This window comes from Homalodisca vitripennis, chromosome 2, assembly GCF_021130785.1.
Source record: "Homalodisca vitripennis isolate AUS2020 chromosome 2, UT_GWSS_2.1, whole genome shotgun sequence".
NCBI lineage: Eukaryota > Metazoa > Arthropoda > Insecta > Hemiptera > Cicadellidae > Homalodisca > Homalodisca vitripennis.
Genome location: NC_060208.1, coordinates 100,955,592 through 100,975,087, shown reverse-complemented (window position 1 = coordinate 100,975,087; position 19,496 = coordinate 100,955,592). Strand labels below are relative to the sequence as shown.

General features: G+C 33.8%; 1 protein-coding gene across 2 annotated transcripts in view; it reads left to right on the top strand.

Annotated features, from left to right (window-relative positions):
* Nucleotides 1–7,412: 7,412 nt before the first annotated feature.
* Nucleotides 7,413–19,496, top strand: part of LOC124354451 (E3 ubiquitin-protein ligase SMURF2) — a 106,125-nt gene continuing 94,041 nt past the window's right edge. Inside the window, exon 1 of one of the 2 annotated variants that reach the window (XM_046804906.1) lies at nt 7,413–7,561. In XM_046804906.1, coding sequence (XP_046660862.1) covers nt 7,507–7,561 — 55 coding nt within the window. In that variant the 5' untranslated portion in view covers nt 7,413–7,506. The remainder of the gene's footprint in view (nt 7,562–19,496) is intronic. The other variant, XM_046804905.1, reaches the window with a different exon arrangement.

The window sequence follows — 19,496 nt, the reverse complement described above, 5'->3', positions numbered from 1 at the left end:
GACATTTCAACCAGCTAGTGCATCATTTCAAGATAGGAGCATAATTTCAAAATAGGAATCTGATAAGATACGGATATTTCAGTAAATATTGAATTACACACAGTACTTGCTCCATTTGGACTCGAATCCAGATCACTCACTTGCCAGTCAAGCTAGTTACCACTACACTTTAGAGCATTTCATTTTTTACGATTCACTTATTTTATATTTTCTCCGTTTCTATCACATATGTGTTTAAATAACTAAACTAACATGTGATCAGAAAACAAAACACTAATCAAACGACTATAAACATTAATCACACTTGTATAAACACAATGGCAATAGCCTAATTTAATTTAAGTGGAGATGGAATAACGAAAAGTACTGGCTCCACCGGATCTCGAATACAGCTATCGCACTTGCCGGGCGATTATGCTACTACTACACCTCAGAGCCCTTACTTTTTACGATGTAGTTATTTTTTAATTGGCCGTATCTGTCATATATGTGTTTAAATATAAAAAGATGGGTCTTTTTACATGAGGTCTGAATACACTTTTAACTAGTAAGTTTATAAAGAAGGTTTTTGTAAAAGAGCTTTATCATATGATGTCTGAGTGGTTTAAGAGTAAGGGGCCCTATTAGTCCTCTTGTAAATCTTAGTAATACTCATACTGCAAATAAGCCAATATGTGATGTGTTTACTTGTATTGGCAATGCTAATGGGTTGTTGATTGACTCTGTGAATTCAAATAGAAATAGTAACAGTAATAAGGTCATGCACTCCATCCTCTACATAAATCAAGCGGGCCAGAATTAAGTCAATATCTGATGGAAAACATTAGAATTTTACTCTCATAGGAACAAACACTTTGTTAAAAACGACAATATCAAGCAAACTGAGGCTTTTAAAGAATGATTTATTCATTCTAAATCGTCTGTCACTGGGGAATTTGCTCGATATATGCAAGCTACTATGAAGAAATGCAAACAAGTCAAAGAAAACAATTAGGCTAATTGTTTGGTTTTGCCAATCACAACTTAGGGTACCTCATTTTAGAATAATGGCGAATTCTTTAGCGTATAGATACAGGTCGGGGATCTTGCGTCTTTCATTGGCCAAATGTTCCTTGTGTGCAATAATTTTGGGGTTGGTTTTGTTGAGGTGAATCATACAGTTAAGTGGCATCACCTGGGCGGAGACGGGAGACACCTAAAGAGGACATGGATTGCTTGTCTTGGAAATTTAATTCTTTACTCTATTTGTGAGGTCTTTAAGACTTTCTGAGCTGTCTACTGATACAATTCAGACAGGTGCGGTACAGAATGGTGTCAAACCTCATAATTATTCTACTGCTTGTCATTTACCTAATAATACTTCCCCTCTATCTCATTCGGGAAACTTAAAAAGCAGTAGTGAAAATTTGTAGAATAGCCCGTCAACATAATATGTTCACTGAAAACAGGATTTGAAGAGCTTTGTTCAGTTATTGATGACTTTAAATTTGATCTGTTGGGCATTACATAAACTTGGCTAACTCCTTCTGTTTCCTTCAACATCAACGTGGCTGGCTACAATCTATGAAGTAATATAACGACTCAGCTGGGGACTACGCTAAGAGTGTTGGCGTCTAACACAAAGTACCGTACTTCCCCTTTTCTGTAAATGAAGTTAACTCATACTTTTGAGCCAAACGAGCTAGGACAATAGTTACAGATTACAGTTAGTAGAGATATATTATTATAATTACGGTTCTAAAATAATAATTAGCGCGAATACATAAGAATAGAGTTTTATTTTACAATTGTTAAGGGGGTTCGGTATGCCCTATCCTTCCCATGTTAATTTGGCCAATTTTATGTACCTTTTTCTCAGAAACCTTTAAAGCTATCATCATCAATCTTTAGGACACTACTATTTAGACCTTTGTTAACATTTAGAGCGGAACAAAGTTTAAAAAAAAGAAGTTTTTATTTAATTTGTTGTAAATAAAAAATTTATTAATTTTTTGTAAAATAATTTATAATTATAATTTTTTTAATAAAATTTTAAAATAGATTTTTAAAATGTCTTCCGCTCTAAATGTTAACAAAGGTCTAAATAGTAGTGTCCTAAAGTTTGATGATGATAGCTTTAAAGGTTTCTGAGAAAAAGGTACATAAAATTGGCCAAATTAACATGGGAAGGATAGGGCATACCGAACCCCCATTGAAAGGAAGATTATGCAGCTGGTGAATGGTACATCTAACACAGATATTGATTTGGCGTGAACAGTTTGTCTATTGAGATGATGAAATATCACTAGGTTCCTACTGTGTAGATACAATCTCCCTAGTTGTCATTACATAATTTTATTTCATTCATTTAAACAAAACGCAAGCAATGATAATCGGTACTGTAACTCTAGAATGATAAATCGAATTAATTTTGACACCACGCCGAAACTTACACTTAACAGTTGTAAACTAAATAACCGAAAGAAACAGAAAAATCTCGGACTCATCATGAACAAAAATCTCAAATGGACCGACCAAGTTACGATAATGTACAGAAGCCTTTCTGGCATCCACTGTTTGGAACTGTTTGCCTTGTACCTGCAATTCAATTTTAATGTGATGCTCATGAAGACTGATATACAACTGTACTTTGACTAATGTGAAGTCGTAATGAATGACATGATCGTTGAGCAATCGGACAGAATCAAGCGTACTCAGAAATAATGTATTAGATTCATGTTTAACCACAGACGTAAAGAGAATGTTACACAACATTTTCAGTAATTTCCACTCATGAAACTCCAACCACTACGAAAATTCCAAGTACTTTCTATTCTACATTTAATTATCAAAACCAAATATCCTGTTTATCTATCCGATAATTTAAACTTTATGTCTAGAATTAGTGATAGAACGACCTACAAGAAGGAAACCACATTACTATCAATTCCAATTCATCGATCATACATTTTTAATAGGTCCTTTACTCTTGAAGCTTGTCATCTTTAGAGCGCTATCCCCGATTATATTAGATGTATTGACGACCGTGCATGCTTCAGAGCGATGATTAGGGCTTTGCTGTTGGTGGTCCTGTAGAAATGATGGGTGGTATTGCTCGTTTGCTTGTTGCGGTCAGTAGGTGTGTTGTATTTATTACACAGCTAGTAGTAAATTGGCCTAAGTTGTCTTGTAAACCAAAGTTTATACTTTGAAGAACGCTTGGGAATAAAAGCATTATTATTATAATTATGAAATAACCAAACTATCATATGATATCATATATAAATAAATAATATATATATATATATATATTATATATATATATATATATATATATATATATATATATATATATATATACTTTACATATATATACTTTACACACACACACACACACACACACACACACACACACACACACACACACACACACATATATATATAAAGTATGACAAAACTAAAGAACAACTATATCATATACTACGCTACGCGCGCGAGTGTGGGGGGCGTGTTTGATTCAATCTTTATTAAAATGATATATAACATAATATTTAGTACGCTTGTTACATAAAACTAGTGGTTTGGTTGGTAGAACCATAATATTCATACAGTTCACGAGTCATGTGGCTGCTGCAAAGCAGAGCCTTCAGTCAATGGAATTGGCTTTCCTAGAGGTTTTATAACGAATTGCCTGATCCAACGTGTTGCACAGTTTCAATATCAGAGACACCTAGCTTACAACAGAGTTCTTCCAGTATCTAGTTGATACCCAGAAGTCATGCAGTGTAAAACCAGATGATATGGGGCTCATCAAGTGCACAACTGAGTGCACTGTGATGTTTAGACATAATCTCAATTCTTTGGCGCACACCAGTGTTATTGAAGATTATGGTTCTGCACATGTAGTTCAGTGCAATATGTGTACCTCCATGTGGCAGATCCCGAAGCAGAGCCGCAACAACATATTTTACAGGGAGGGGGGCAAATCCTAAAATTTCCGCCCTTTCCACCAATCAACTACGTCAATTTAAAATTTACCGTTATGCTAAAGTAAATAGTAAATTATTTATTACGGAGACAAAATAAATTTGTATAGCAAACATCAAAACATGCTAAAATTTGGACGTACATATTACATCGAACTTTCATTTAGACATACCTTTGATCACTTATTCAAAATTCATTTATCGCAAATATTTTCCACTTTGTTCGAGAGCCAGTATTGTTATTGTTTAGTCTCCCAGTCATACGCCAGAAGCTCGTTTAAATTATAAAATGCATTTGGCGCTAAACAGCGTTTGAAACGGATTTTGAACGCCTTGAGCGTAGAGGCATTTCTTAAATCATTAAGCAACCTGTTAATAAAATGAACCCTTGCCTGTGAAGGCAAGCGTTCATAAACCACCGTTCTCTGTCTCCCAGTTGGGTGGTCGTCTCTGCCTCTAGTCTCGTACGAATAAATGTCTCGGCCGGCCCGTATTCATTAATGCACATTTAGACATACAGTATAACAATGTTTCCAATTTGTAGAGACTAGGCAGAGTTAACAGTTGCAACCTTTTAAAAGTTGGCCTGCACGACTCTCTAAACTTAAATTTTGCAATGATGCGGATCGCTTGTTTCTGTAATATTAACACTCTTGAAAATTGATTATTTGGACCGGCACCCCACAACACCAATCCTAAGTGAGGTGGAGATAAATTAAGCCACAATACACCGTTATCAGAAATTGACTTGGACATTATTTGGCTAGAGACCTCGAACCTAGATGCTCCATGTTTGACATTTATGTTTCACGATGGTTCTTAAATGATTTGAAATTAATTTCAGCGTGCTCTCCACCTGAATATTTGGAGTTACGTTGTAATTTTTTGGTAATCTTCTTTGAAGTGTTTCTCATAAAAAATCGTTTTAAAAGTCGAACGAGCTGTTACATTTCTTAAATTGTTATCTATTTTAAAGGTTTTAATGGCATATTAAAACCTTCTGTATCTTTGCCCAGTTCACCTTTATCTTCTAGATAACTGTCAGTCAATGTCTTTGCTCTGATTTTTAAGTCCAACAATCAATTTCTTTACACGAGAACAGGGACGTAGCCAAACTAAATTCCAAGCGGGGCGCGGTCACGAGCAAAAGGAAGATGAATGGGGCTCCCTTAAGCTGGGCGCAAATTGGAGGAGCAAACCGTCAGAAACGAGTGTCCCTAGTCATATTGACTAAAGCATTTTGGCAGTTTGATCCTCCAGTGTCAGATAACTTGCGACAGAGACACGTTTTGAATAGAGTTCTCAAAATAACTAATTGTCTACAAAAACTGTCAGCGTAAACAAGAAGAGTGCTTATGACAGTTTGGCCACATGTTAGATATGTTTAATCCTGCATGTGGTTAACGTTTCTAGTGATGTCCTATAGCACTAGCTATAACTCTACCACTACCAAAAATTTGTCCTCATGTTAATTTGTCAATAGCTTCTCCTGATATTTTTAAAGGAACGCTTGAAAAAAAACATAAGCAAACATACGATGCACGCAACTAAGGTAAGATTAGATTAATTCACCGGTGTATGAGCAGACATTTTGATTCTTACGGTTGTAAGACATAAAATTTGACCTAGGCATCTGACACTGTTTCTGGTGGCTCACGACATCCAGACTCACGTGGTATCTACCCAGGCACTCCCTCCGATGCAGCTGCCCATTCAAGTACATACATACAATCCTACAAAATAGTAGGATCAAGTTGACTCGCAACACTTGCTTCCATTCCTAATCTTAAAGACAGTCTAGCTTGAACATAAGGACGTGGTACCCCTAACTGCTTTGACAGGAGAGGCTAGTGCTAAGCTAGCATCCCCTTAATTCAAGGTAGCATACCAGATATTGTGCCTGCTATCCCTCCTCGTCGTTCTCGACAGGAGGCGGTCTCTATCTCCAAACGTACCCATCCTGAAAATACTGTCATTTCAGAAGCAAGGTTAAACATTTCAAGAAACATAAAGAATTATATCTAAACTATATTTTCTTAACTTTGCTATTTTACTGTAAATGTTTAAAATAAATTTTTAGTTTGTTGAAACATTAAGATGTTGTTATTTTACAATTCCAATTAATAGCAAAAGGTTTTCGTTATGAATTTAATGACGGAAACACGTTTTCAATTCATGTTACCTTGATAAGATAAAGACACCATGTTGAGCTTCAAAAATTGTTTTGTTGCCTTGTTTTTAATTCTCAGGGTGGTGTTGCCTCGGTATTCTGGTGGTTTTTGCGTTTAAATGAGCAGGCACTCCCGCGGTAAATTAACAAAACGTATTCAACTAAATTTGTGTTAAAAATTAAATCTTTTTAAATTTTGGTTTTTAAAATTACACCCCTAATATAATGACTTTAAGAACTCCATTTAACGACCTCCTGTCCCCTTTAGTTACGGCTGTCACGAAGTGTGCTCGTTGTGTTGCGGAAGTATTTTGAGCGTTTTATTAGTAGTACTCCGTGTTTCGATCTTACTGGATCTTCTAGGTAGGTGTTGATCTCAGATTTCAATGGTTGAATATACGACACGGCTTCCAGACACCAGAAAGCTTGTGGATAGCGTGAAGTCACAAGAAATTGTAACATTGAAGAACATCCGCTACAAGAAACAGAACCATATTTTAAATACACTAATTTTCAAATCGACTTTAAAACACCAATAAAACATGGGAATTCGAAAGCTTTTACTAAAACCGCCAAATGAAATCTGTAATTTGAAACTTTATTGTGTCTTTTTCCAGACGTTTGGCATTATTGTCTGTTTGGCTCTTGCGAGTATTGAATTTTGGGTACCTACGAGTGTTTAGCAAACTTTTTTGGATGAAAAACTATGGTATATATTGGGTGCAAGACAAACTAAATAATTTTACATTTTCATCAACTGAACATGAGTACGTATGTGGAATTAATTACATATGTTTTAGAAAAGTTTGGAAAAGCAAAATTAGGAAACATATTACTGGGCTAAATTTTTTTAAGTGCAGGTGTTCAATGGTATGCTTAGGTATAATAATACGTTTTAGGTTTAGAAATCTAATTACTGATTTTTAACCTCTTCGTATAGCTTGATCATATTAATTAGTATTATTTATTCCAACTGTTAATTCAAATTATTTCCACTTTGTGTAATATATTCCTTTTTTGTCAAAGCCGATACCCTTCCAGTACTTACTATAAAAATGAAGTATAAGTAACTACTTATCATATTATTTTTAATATTTTTTAAATCAATTTAATAGGATGAATTAAAAACACTTTTTACTAAGATGCCGAACGTCAGAAGCACACATGGTCGCAGTCTGTGAGTGAACAGGATTATTGGCAATATCCTCTTTGGCAACTGAACTGACTGAGTTTTGTTAATCTATGGACCGAAAACAGAGGTGGCGCTGTCTACAGAACAAGTAAGACCACATTAATTAATGTCGTATACTCGTATGTCGCAGTTGGGATTGTGTTAGGTGAAGTTTTGTTTATTTTCAATGTGTAAAAATAATGTCAAATCCCACTGGTAGCAGGAGGAATGGAATGATGAAAATTAGATTAACAAGTAAGTTTTATTTATTTCCGTATTCTTTATTACGCTATGTTGATGAACATGTTATCAATGATAACTGTTTACGTTTTCATTCACAAAAGCTGATTCAACATGGCCTCTTGGTAATTTTGTAGTTTAAAGCAATGTACATATTATATTATAGCCGTTCCTTTCGTCAATTTTGTCTATAATAATTTATAATTGATGTATTCAAGGCTGAAATTAGGTAGGCTAATATGAATTGAGAAGCTTTATGGGGATTCACATTAAAAGCTGGTAGTGAAATTAGGCTAGGGTTAATCTCAGTCTGGATCCCTTTTGAATTTTGTAGCCTAGTCATGTATATATTGCATTCTGTATCTTTATTGTAATTTTTTGTAACATCTTTAGTCCACTTATGTACGGTTTGATTTAAAATATGCTGTAAATAAGTTTACTTTAAATTGGAAAAGCTGGTTGACAAAGATACAGTATGTGATGTCATTTATGTTAGCCTCACAAAATAAAGGATAATATTTACTAGCCATGTACCAAAAACTGTGTAAAACCACTTTTAGTAATTTGAAAACATAATATATTTTCTGTTTCAGGCATAATTTGTATGCAGATACAAACCTATTGCGTAAAAATTTATAGGGGCTGAAGTATAAGGGTAGGGTACGATAAGCGGACCCGGATTTTTATATCGAAGAATGTAACCACCGATACCTAATATTCGCATCTCAAATCCTAGACTATCTATTGATATAAAAGTATCTATAGTCCTCAATAACAATCATATGTTTTAAATTAAAATATGAATTTAATATTTACAGTGATCAAACAAATTATTATAACCAAAATTAGGAAAACTGAAGACGAGATATTTGCTCAGTTACAGTTGTTTCTTTCTCACAAATTTCACATAATTGGTTTTTCGGTACGAGTCCAACATGTTGAAGACACGAAAACACGTCTTATCATCTGTCAAAGCAATGTCGTGTAGTTTTCTAAAATTGACTGCCATTTTTAATAATCAGATGTTACTTGTGTAAAATTGAAATATTACGTTACGTGTATTATTTGAAAGTGTTTACAGCTGTTGATATAGATTATTTAAGTTAATTGTTCAAAATAATTAATTAATATTGATTAATTATATTGATGTTTATGATTAAGTAATATCAATTGCCAATTTCAATATAAAAAACCAGGTCCGCTTATCGTACCCTACCCAAGTATAATAAACGGCCATCAACCCAATCGGATGATGATTATAGAATGATATGGAATCCATCAGCGATATTCATGACCATCCAAAGGACTGAAAGCAAAATGTCAGACCTAATAACATAGGCTACTAGATATTTCAAAGAACAATATGGTGTTGCTAGGTTTCAATCTTGGACATTAATGTATAAATATTAATATAATTCACAAATTAAAATATTTTTAATTAACATAATTACAACAAAACAATAATATTTACTTACCTTATTTATTTTAAAGGATAAATGTAACTGCTTGTGAAACAAAGAAGACACGTTCCTCTCTATTCTTGCTGCTATTAGTCAATAACGAAACACATTAGCCTATTTTAATTTTGAATTTATTTTCAAATATAGTTTTGCTTTCAATACATTTTGAAAGATGATGTCGAATTGAATTAAGTTTTAGGCTTTAAAAATCTTAATATAGAGAAGCTTATTTTGTTATATGCAAAAAAATGAATTTTTTTAAAATTATATTTAAAGTACTCTTGAGCCACGTAGTACTATTACTTCATAGGGTAGATATGTTTTTTAGCATTTAAAAAATCCTTGAATGTATAACCACCAATAATCATAATCTCTTGTCTATGTATATATTCTGCAAGATGGTCGGCAATGCACTCATTTCTGAAATCAGTTATTAAAGATTTATTTGTTTATAAAATTATTTTGAGCCAATATTTGCATATTCATTATCATTATTCTTGTCGTTGTCACTAACCTTCTCCTATATAAATCAAATACAACAGCTTTTAATGATGTTTCTAGCCTGAAGAAAGGTGGCAATGATTAATTATAAATATCTATAGGTCAAATTTCGTATTTGATAGTATCAATATTTAAAATCTATAATCATCATCCGATTTTGTTAGTGGCTGCTTATTATACTGTAGCCTTAATAGGCACTAATATGTATGAAGGATAACAAACTAAGGAGAAATTGGTATATGAGGAGGGCATAATAGGTTTGCTAATATTTATGTGGAAAAGCAGAGAATTTGAGCGGGGGGAACAGGTCTATCAACTATGTTTCGAGGTAATTTAAGATCGAGTGCAATGTTATTGTTTCTTTGTTGCTATCTTTTTTCATTTGTGATAAGTTTCTTCCCCTGTGTTTGTTTGATTGTATTTTTTCCTCTGTTATCTTGGTCTTGTTTTGCTATGCTCATCTTGTTATGGAAATATTTTTCCTGTTTGTTTTTGTTACATTCAATAAATACACATTAGAAAGTTTTTAATTAATCATTAAGTTATCGCTTAATTTTTTTAGGTTTAAAACACTATTTTATAGCTTAATAATTTAAAATATGTATAACGTATTTGGGATCAAGTTTTGGTCCGTAGTTTAGTAGCCAGAAATATCGATGATTCGATTGTCATAGTTGCTGTTTATTATACTATATATTTAAATCTGTTTTAATGCTGCTTCATTAGGTACGTGTAAGGATGGGCTAGCCTTCCCAATAGGCACATAAAGGAGAATGATCCACTATATGCTGCATTTTCTGTGTTTCGGCTCTACAGCCGGAGGATTAAACTGAAGTTTGACCCCATTTTTGGAAGACCCACTCCTACCCATATTAGTACAGAATTTAACATAGTCCACTCCCTCCGAAGAGTTGTACACAACCACTCACCATTTCTGTTGGATTGGGAATCATAAACTAGTCTGCCATTAAATTCATCTCAGTACGTTATCCAAAATGTTTGGACTAAAATTCGTTACTTTTTTTGTACTGGCAATCTCAAAGAGTGAATGTCTGGACTTCAGCTGACCTTTGTTGTGTGATCCTGTAGGTAATTTGTGGTTTAACCCTTCAACTGATGACCGACAGCACAGACATTCGTTAATATCGCTTGTGAACTGATAAAGACGGCTCAGTCGTCTGTCAACTCTCCGCTATTATTGCGCAAAAAAAACCGTTATAAAGTTATATAGACGTAACTTGCACAAGTTGAATATTCTGCTCATAAATACCAATTCATTTTATATAGTTTATACTTGTAATATTACTTGTTGTCAGCTGATATCGATCCAAATGCTGCACGGCATACAGCTGACGGACTATGCAGCTGGTGATGCGCTGTACAGCCTCTTGATGTTCTTTGTTACTAGGTTATGTAGGCTAGTTGTTTATGACTGATTGCTATAATGTGTGTAATGGATGATCCTCGTTGGTTCATATTATATACGTGAACTATTGGATGATGAAAATATTAGTTCTGATGATGAACATCACATATCGGCTGATAAAGTGCACGATGATATTTCTTTGTCAGGTTTGTTGTCAGGTAGTCTGGATGATTATAAACCAGAGGAATGTGAGTTGGGTTGTGAAAATTGATAGTGACAGTGAAAACATCATCATTATCTGTTTATCTCTCTTGCCCAAAGAATTTATCAAACACCAATATGGATGCCTACTGCCAAAAAAGTAGTACATACTTTACATTTTTATCAAAAAACATTTTTTGTAAATAAATGTATATATGTTAGAATCTTTTTTCACCTACAAAACTGTGTATATTTTTTACATTTACAGTATCTTACTATCACAAGTCATGCAAATGTTACATGGAGTGAAACTTAAAAAACAAAAAATCTACAATACATTTTTTCAATTTTTGTACAAATTAAAAAATAATACTCTAGTAAGTGCATATACCAGTTATTTTAAATTTTTCTCTGGTTTCTAACAAAAAAAAAAATTATATATAACACTTATTACTTAGCAAAAAGTGGTTTCAACAAGCTATGTGTAACACTTGGAAGTGCACTATATATACTACATAACAACATACAATACTCCTGGTTTTATGCGCTGAGAGTTTTTTTAATCAAGGCTACCAATGAGGTTGTAATCAAATATTTACATCTAGGGGGTAAAACCTTTTTTTCTCGAAAGTACAAAACAACTCCAACGAGGCAAATATCTATTATTTATAACAAGGGAAGTGCAGAACACTATAAATTAACATATAATACTTTTATATATGCAGATTATTTTCTGAAGAAAGTATGAAAATAATAGGCATTTTAAAAACAATCAAAATTTATTATAATAAGGATTATTAACACTGTGATAGTGTGTTATCTGTGGAATAAATTTGATTGTGGACTGCACTATTTAAAAGTGTTATATTACGTTTTATTTGAGTCATCATCGTTAATTGAAAAAGTACATCAATACCAACCACCTCAAAAAAGGAATCTAATTTTGATAATTAAAAAGATACATTACAAAAATTGCTTTCCCACATTTTGTTTAAATACTATTGCAATGCCATTTTACAATAATAATATAAAGCAACATGACAGAATACAACAATACAAAGAAAGTACCACCCTGCACAGAAAGAGAAATTACCATAACAAATAACAAAAATAAACTATAAAACAACAATAGTGTTTTATTGTTTTTCTTCAGTACTAGACAGTGATTACAAGTGCAATTCTGGTATCAGTGAGTGATGAAAGTATGGAAGACATAATTATTAACTGTGCTCAAAAAACCATTTGCTGATTTACTTTTTATGCAAGGATGAAGAATATGATCATCAAGATGAAGGATTTTTTTATTATTTTTCAATTGTACAATATGTTTAATTAGATATAAAGTAATTTTGTCTACAAACAATAAAAAAGTCAATTTGAATTTACTAGGAAACAAGAAGCTTGTGTAAATAAATGCCAAGCAAAATCGTAAAATCCATTGCTGAGTAATATTTGTCTTTATTTTATTTTTGAGCTAATTATTTTAAATATATGCATGAAGATTTCTATTTGTATAAAAAAATCATTGTCATATTTTATGTAAAGGATGTTAAAGTTAGGCATAAAGTAACTACAAAATAATAAAATTTATTTACAAAACCTAAAAAAGTAGAGAAAATATTTTTTTAGATATTAATAATTTCACTATAAATATGGCATTTAGTATATTCCAAAAAGACTTTACTGTAAAGAATGGTAAAAAATAATGCCCTATTTTTTATGGATTTTGTTGTAGAAAACTTTAACTTTGCATTCTTTCCCTATTTAATTGACGCTACCAGTAATGCAGAGGCCTCAATCAATTCTTCTTCAATGGGTTATTAAAATCACTAATATCTAATTTTTTTGTTACTTCAGTTTCTCCTGGACTGTTAATATAATTTTAAAATTAAATGAAATGTAATGAAAAATGCCTTAATTAAACATGTGGAGTTAGGGCTCTGTGCGTGTGTTCGCACATGTGTTTGTTTCAATGTTTTTTCTTCCATACTCATGGATTTAACTCTGAAGTATGTGTACAACACACCCATACAGCGAAATCCGTTTTCACAGTGAAGTCTGATTCCCCAGAGCTCACTCTGATTAGACTGTTTTTTTTCGGGTGTATGAACTTCCGAAGCTAAGCTTAAGTTGCGACTGTCACGCTGTACACATTTTGATCTCACGTTGTCATTGTGCATTATCCCCAGTTAGCCGACTTATCTTTCCTCCCCTCCCCTCCTTATTCACTGATTTGTCACTTTTTTTATCAATATACGACCCCATGACCCACAGAAAAGTAGTTTGATTAAAACTAAAATATTAAGACTTCCTTGTGTTGTGAACGCATTTTTGACAGCCATTCAAATGCTTATTTCACGGTATTATTGAAATTAGATAATCTATTAAAAATTTGGATTAACTATTTATATTGATTTTAACAGGATGACTATAAAATTACATATTATTAATAGGCTTTTAATTATATGCAATTCATATGTTTTAGACGCAAGTATGTTTTTGAGATTTATCCAGAAACATAACAGTTTAATGGATTGAAATAAAGAAGCTACTAAGTTTGGAAAGCAATATCACTGTAAACCTCTTATACATGACACGCTTATGACAACTACAATAAAGTCTTTTGTGGTTTTAACAATATTGTATTACATGTATTATGGCCATAAATACATTTCTTTATGTAAAATATCAGTTGTCACTTGCATGTTATGAAAAAATTAACTTCCTGTTGGTATTTATCCAAAAATACTATAATATACATACCTACATGTAATTTACTATTACTGTTATTTTTGTTAAATTTCAGTATAAGTGTACATAATAGATCAGAAATAAGTCACAGCACGTATCAAGGGCATACAGTAAATTGTTAGGTCTCCTTCAGTATGAGTATCATGAAAAAAGGTCCCCTTTTTCCTCTTTGACATCAAGCTGCTTGTTGAAGTTGCATCCCTCCATGATTGCCTTGCAGGGTGCTCTTGACGTATTCGACTGGTGTCTCACGAATGACATGGCTGTGAATCCTGCCAAAACCAAGTTGATAACGTTTAACAGGAAATTACATTCAGTGGTAGCCGACGACTTTCTTGATGGTAACCGGGTGGAGAGATGCAATACCACCAAGGACCTTGATGTTCTTATCGACTCTTCATTTGAGTTTGTTACCCACATCAGCCACATCTGTGACAGAGCCTCCTGAATGCTTGGATTAATCTCCCATTCTGCAAGACATGGCTTGAAGATCAATGCCTGTGCGATTCTGTACAGGTCACTAGTGCGCTAGTTACTCGAGTATGCCTCTGTAGTTTGGCCACCATATCAGCTCTGTCATATTCACCATCTCCAGTCGGTGCAAAGACGTTTCATCAGGTTCCTGGGATGTCGTGCTGGACATGACTTTTGTGAGGTCCCAGTCGATGCTGTCTGCTGTCTATGGTCTTCTAAGTCTTGAATGTAGGAGGCAGCTGGCTGATTATATCTTTCTATTCAAATTCTAAAATCACCAAATCAACTACCCCTTATTTCTGGATACAATTAACATGTATGTTCCTGCCAGATACACTAGGCATCAGCACCTCTTGGAGCCTGACCATGCTGGGACCAATTACCTTCGCTTTAGTCCCATTCCTCGACTTCATGCTGTTCTGTGATGTCTCATATTTCAATGCGTGACTGTTATAATTTAGCTTTACTATTTATTTTGTCATTATTCATACATATTTATTCTTCGTTATACTTGTTTTATTGTTTATATCGTTTAGATTGTTATTCTTAATAAATATTTATTTGTTTTGTTAATACTTACACATTTTATTTTTTTAATTGCTTGTTTCTTTGCTTGGTTTTTTGTATTGTTAATTGTTACTTTGTCAAATTTTGTGTTTTTATTTTCTTGTTATTTGCTCGCATATTAAGTATTGTAATTATTGCTTGCTTTCTTTCTTTATTATAGGATTGTTAGCCACTCATTAATGTATTAAGTATATATTAATTAACAATATTTATAACTCTTTATACACTATGTTGCCATCTTGTTTTTTTGTAATAATGTAAAATGGCGTATGCCGTTGGTGAATAAATAAGTAAGACATAAAAATATGCTTAACGTATAATTTTGACAGAAAATATAAATAAAAATGGTTACGAAGAATTGTGTTTTCTAATGCAATATGTTCTTTATTATCTATAGTATATTACTGGCAGTATGGAACGTATAATCAAAAAGGTGTATTAGCTTGCTTCATTTCTCTATGCTAGTCAGCTGTGAGCGATCATTTACTGCGCAGTTCCCAAGTTGTTGCACTGTTCTTTGGCTGTGTTACTACAATTGTTGTTATGATACATTTATAGTCCTAGTGTCTTTACAAGTTTAGTGACTTTTCTTAGAAAAATTAAGTGTGCAAGGTTGCCTTGCAATATTCTTTGAGAATCCTCTTTGTTTATCGTGCCAAATACTTTTGAAAAATATCTGGGATTGAAAGTGTTAAGAAATACAGTCTAAAACGCTGTATTATAGAACTGTTCAGTAATTATACTTTTAAGTTCGTAATCTGACAGTAATATTCATATAATATTATTAATGTACTGAAATTAAACAAAATAATAATATTGTCAATTTTTATTTAATAATATATGTTTATTCCATCTCAATAGGTGGTCTAAAAGTTTGTCAAGTAATAAATAATATTTCAATTTTTGTGTAAAAATTAAATATGCCGCACCCACATCACGTGTTATGTAACAGGCTTCCTTGAGGATGTATTTAAAATTTCAAGTCTATTGCTGATTTCATTAGGCTACATGTGTTACTATGTCATGTTAAAATGTCGTATGATTTTCTGTTTGTTTAAAAATTTGTTTATTATGCAATTTACTCGTTGCCACCATGGTTACCCATAAAACCAATGAAAAAAAATGTTTGCTAGTGCTCAACCAAATCCCATGGAGTGACATGAACTATCATTGAACTCGATGTTGCTTAGAACTATAGAAAGCTTCATAGAAAATGTCAAGCTTCAGTTTGTTCTCAAACCAATTTTTGTACCCCATAATTACGACATGAACATTTGAAATCTAATCCTAATAGGAATATGATATAATAAAAGATGTGGAAAAAGTTACTAAACAGAACAATAGTTCAATATGTACCTGCATTTTTTCCAACAGTGCAAATATTGTTGTTATTGTATAGATTATAAATAAGTATGTATTATTGTTCTCCATATGTAAGTTAACAAAATTTATTGTTACAGCTGTGTTACATAGCAGTTTCCAAGTGTTTCCAACTTATTCAAATCAAAATATTCTTCATTCATACTGTACTACATGAATACAATTGAATGGTGTCAAAAACTTACAAACTAAGACATGTATTTATGATCTTAAACTAAATTTAAATAGAGTAAGGTACAATATTCTTATAGTTCATTCAATGGTTTTATTTATTGAATACATTTTTAGATTTTTTTTTTAAAGTTTCTATTATATATTTTTGGGTTTTTTCTTGTAAAAGTTAATTCTAGCATATTGTGTATTGTGTGTGTGTGTTTTTGTTTTTCCAAAAAGAGCCAATCGATGAGAAGGAGTAGCCAATCCATCTCTCTGGTCTTGTGTTGTACTGGTAATAAGTACCATTAAGCATTTGCTCTCCGATTCTTGACCTGACTGATAATATTACTTCATAGACATACAGTTCGAGGACTTTAGCTGAGCGCGTGACCTTCAGTGTGTGGTTATAGGCGGGAGGGGTGGCGGGGTAGCATTATGCGCTGCGTCCCGAAAACATTTCCTGTGACTCATGGGTAAAACCCGCCTTTCAGGAATCTTAATGACCCAAATAACTCATCACATTTGCTAAAATCAGTCTGTTTTGTGACAGTAATAATTGTGGTGGAATTAAATAATAAGAGAATACCAAATAATAGCAATAATAGGACTTATCCTTGTTTTTCAGTTGCTATAGTGTTGTTTAACGTGTTTTTGAAAATAACGTATTTGTCAATACTAATCTGCAAATCTAAATCGTGAGCTTAAAGTCGTTAAAGAGATTGTTGAGCCTTCATCTCAGCGGCTAACACGTAAACGCAACCCGCCATACAGATAGCGTGTATTTGTTGAAGGGTAGTATTAGGGCCCTATGAGCACAGCTAAATTCCTCCAACTGTACAGGGTCTGTATAATAAGTAACCGGACTGACTTCAGGAAATTTTTTATTGGCAAAATATGTACAATTTTTCTTTAGAAATCTTCAAAGTAGTCCCCATTGGAGTCGATAACACGCTGATACCGTATTTTCCAATCCCTGAACGCTCCCTGGAAGTCGGCAACCTCGATGTTGTCTAGAGCCCTCGTCGTAGCACGTTGAACGTTTTCCAGAGTCCCGAACCGCATCCCCTTAAGGTGTCTCTTGATCTTGGGGAACAGAAAGAAGTCCGGTGGTGCCATATCCGGGCTGTAAGGAGGCTGTGGCAACATTGCCCTCGACTGTTTTGCCAACTGTTCGGTGACGAGCAGGCAGGTGTGCGATGGTGCATTGTCGTGATGGAGAATCCACGAATCGGCAATCTCCGGACGGACTCGGTGAACCCGGGCGGTTAGTCGACGGAGCACCTCTCTGTAGTACTGGCCGTTTACAGTTTGACCGGGTGGCACAAACTCTTTGTGAACAATGCCTCTCATGTTAAAGAAAGCAATGAGCATCGACTTCACCTTCGATTTGCTCATGCACGCTTTTTTCGGTCGTGGTGACGCTGGTGTGTGCCACTCCGAACTCTGTCGCTTCGTCTCAGGATTGTATTCAAAAACCCGCGTCTCGTCTCCTGTTATAACGTGGTTGAAAAACTCTGGTTAGGTTTGCAGTCGATCAAGGATTTCCGAAGCGACAGCAACACGACGCTTCTTTTGCTCATCAGTCAGGTGTTTGTGTACCAGCTTCGCGCAGATCTTCCTCATGCCCAGATCGTTCTTAATAATGTTTTGAACGGTCATCTTATCAATTCCGACCTCATCTGCGATAGCCCGAATGCTCAGACGACGATCACTGTTCAACATATCATGCACTTTTTGCACATTTGTGTCCGTGTGACTCGTTGTTGGAGGACCGACGCGCTGTTTGTCATGGACGTCATCCCGGCCCTCCCGGAAATTTTTGTGCCACTGAAACACCTGAGTTCTGGACAGAGCATCCTCACCGTAAGCCTCTTGAATCATTTGAAGAGTTTCCGTGGCCGTTTTCTTGAGTTTGACACAAAATTTAATGCTAAAATGTTGCTCGATCATACTCTCCATTTTCACTCCGACGGGGTAACTGAACATGCACTCCGCTCTCGCTCGATACTAACTCTCCAAGCGCTTGGAGGCAACTGCTGCAGCCCGGATCCCTGTCACTAGACCCCCCACCACCACTACAGCACCAGATACCGGTTAGCAGATGCTTTGACGGAGCGGGGCAGGCTCAGTCCGGTTACTTATTATACAGAGCGTGTATAGTCCATAAACAGTAAGAATCTTAGTTCCGCAGATTTTTCCTTTACTGAGGTTTGTGGCTTTAGGTTCAATATAATTCTTATTGCCTTTTTTTGTACTTTTAGAATTAAATCAAGATTTTTGGAAGTTGTTGCTCCATATAAAGATATGTCAAAACTAATTATGGAATGTATGTAAGAGAAATAAATCATTTTTTTAAAGTTTTATAGTCACATAGATATTTTAATTTTCTCATTGTATATAAACTGGAGGATAATTTTGAAAAAACTTGATCAACATGATTGTCCCAGTTAAGATTTTTGTCCACAATTAATTCCAAAAAACTTACCTTTTCTACTTGGGATATTTTGAACTCACCTATGCTAATTGGTGGCTCATTAATTTTACAGGTTTTTGTTTGGAACATCATACAATTATTTTTTTCTAAATTAAGGAGCAGATTGTTTTCAGTGAAGTAATGAGCAAGATTTATTAGATTACTATTTTTTTTTTATTTCAACGTTATCCCATGAAGGATGCATTAATATTTAGACTTGTGTCATCTTCGTACAAGCATGATTTACTAAAGCAGCATAATTTTGGAAAATCATTTATATAACAAATAAATAAAATTGGACTTAGAATAGAGCCTTGCGGGACCCCCATATTTAATTGTTTTTACTGAAGATCCGTAATCATTCCTGATGTTTTTACCATCAAGGTGTGTTATTTGAACAAATTGTTTTTAATTTTCGATTATATATTATTTATTATATATTAATAACCTGTATTAAACCCAATCATATGCCTTGCCCCTTATGCCTAAATTTTGTAACTTTTTAAGCAGGGATGGGTGAGATATAGAATCAAACACTTTGCTTAGGTCCATAAAAACCCCCATTACTTTCTTTTTTCCATCTAATAAATTGATTACTGACTCAATAAATTCTGTTGCTGC